This window comes from Perkinsus marinus (assembly GCF_000006405.1).
Source record: "Perkinsus marinus ATCC 50983 genomic scaffold scf_1104296947756, whole genome shotgun sequence".
Classification (NCBI taxonomy): Eukaryota; Perkinsozoa; order Perkinsida; family Perkinsidae; genus Perkinsus; species Perkinsus marinus.
The window spans coordinates 1-1062 of NW_003210485.1; the positions used below are offsets into that span (position 1 = coordinate 1).

The 1062-nt window shown below is 46.6% G+C and overlaps 1 protein-coding gene across 1 annotated transcript; it reads left to right on the plus strand.

Annotated features, from left to right (window-relative positions):
• Nucleotides 1-48: 48 nt before the first annotated feature.
• On the plus strand, nt 49-285 carry Pmar_PMAR008610 (hypothetical protein; the record flags this gene model as incomplete). The annotated part of the gene is made up of 1 exon (XM_002779190.1): nt 49-285. One exon carries the CDS (start codon nt 49-51, stop codon nt 283-285), a length of 237 nt encoding a protein of 78 aa, XP_002779236.1.
• Nucleotides 286-1062: the final 777 nt, after the last annotated feature.

Sequence of the window (1062 nt, forward strand, 5' to 3'; positions counted from 1 at the left end):
TTCGACATCAAGACTACCGTCGACGGTTGCCACCTTCATGTCACGGGAATGACGTTTTCCGCACCTACTCCCACTGAGACTAAGTACAAGTACAACATTGCTATCGGTTATGACAAGACTGACCTCGAGATCCAGGTCAAGGCATGTGCGGATACTCCGGTTACTATTGACGACTTCGCAAAACCTCTAGATTATTATTATTGTGTTGCTGAAAAGATGAAGAAGAACGCCATAGTTGCGCATTGGGGCAAGGCCCCCAGTATGTTCACCCATGAGGATAAATAATCCACAAACCGCTGTCTCCTGCACCATATGGTCCGATCCAAATGTATCTCTCAGATCAACTACTTCTTTCGTGGCATTATTCGTGGTGCCATTTCCCTCTAGACAAGAAATGTAGGGCTCAGAATCGATTCTTGTCGAGATCCACTAGGCAAGCCATAGAATATTTTTAGCATTGACTCATGCCACATATTTTACGACTGTAGAGTGAAGGACAGTCGATTACAGCAGATTACACCATGCTAGCCAGCTCTATTGTAGAGCGTCTCCCTTTCGTTGCGCATCAGTCGCACCGGATCGATCTCGCTATGGCCGGATGGCCAGTTTTACGACGATTCAAGCTCGTAAGATGAGGATTAAGTTCGTTTAAGAGATCATGAGACTAAGTAGTTCTCCTTTTGAGTCCAAGTGGCACTTTCGAGTAGTGTTAGTCAACGGGGGGGGGCTCCCATTAATCCCACAGTGACAATCCACTTTCACACTTATTGTTAGATTCATTTCATCAGTTTCGATGACCATTCTCTTCGGCGTCATCCTTCGGAGCTAGTATTTCAAGTGTTGTCATTGTCAATACCGTGGGAAGCTCTACTGCGACGGTGAGGTGTATGGAAAATCAACAGGGATTGAGTGCACGATGCACCTTTCATCCCGAAATAACCTTCAGCTGAGGAACGCGGCGTCGGGACCCCTACGTATTGTCCTGCCTAAGTAGGATTTGATACAGTCCCCATTATGACGCTGCCCCTTCCCAAGAGATGTACAACATATATGTTCCCGCTG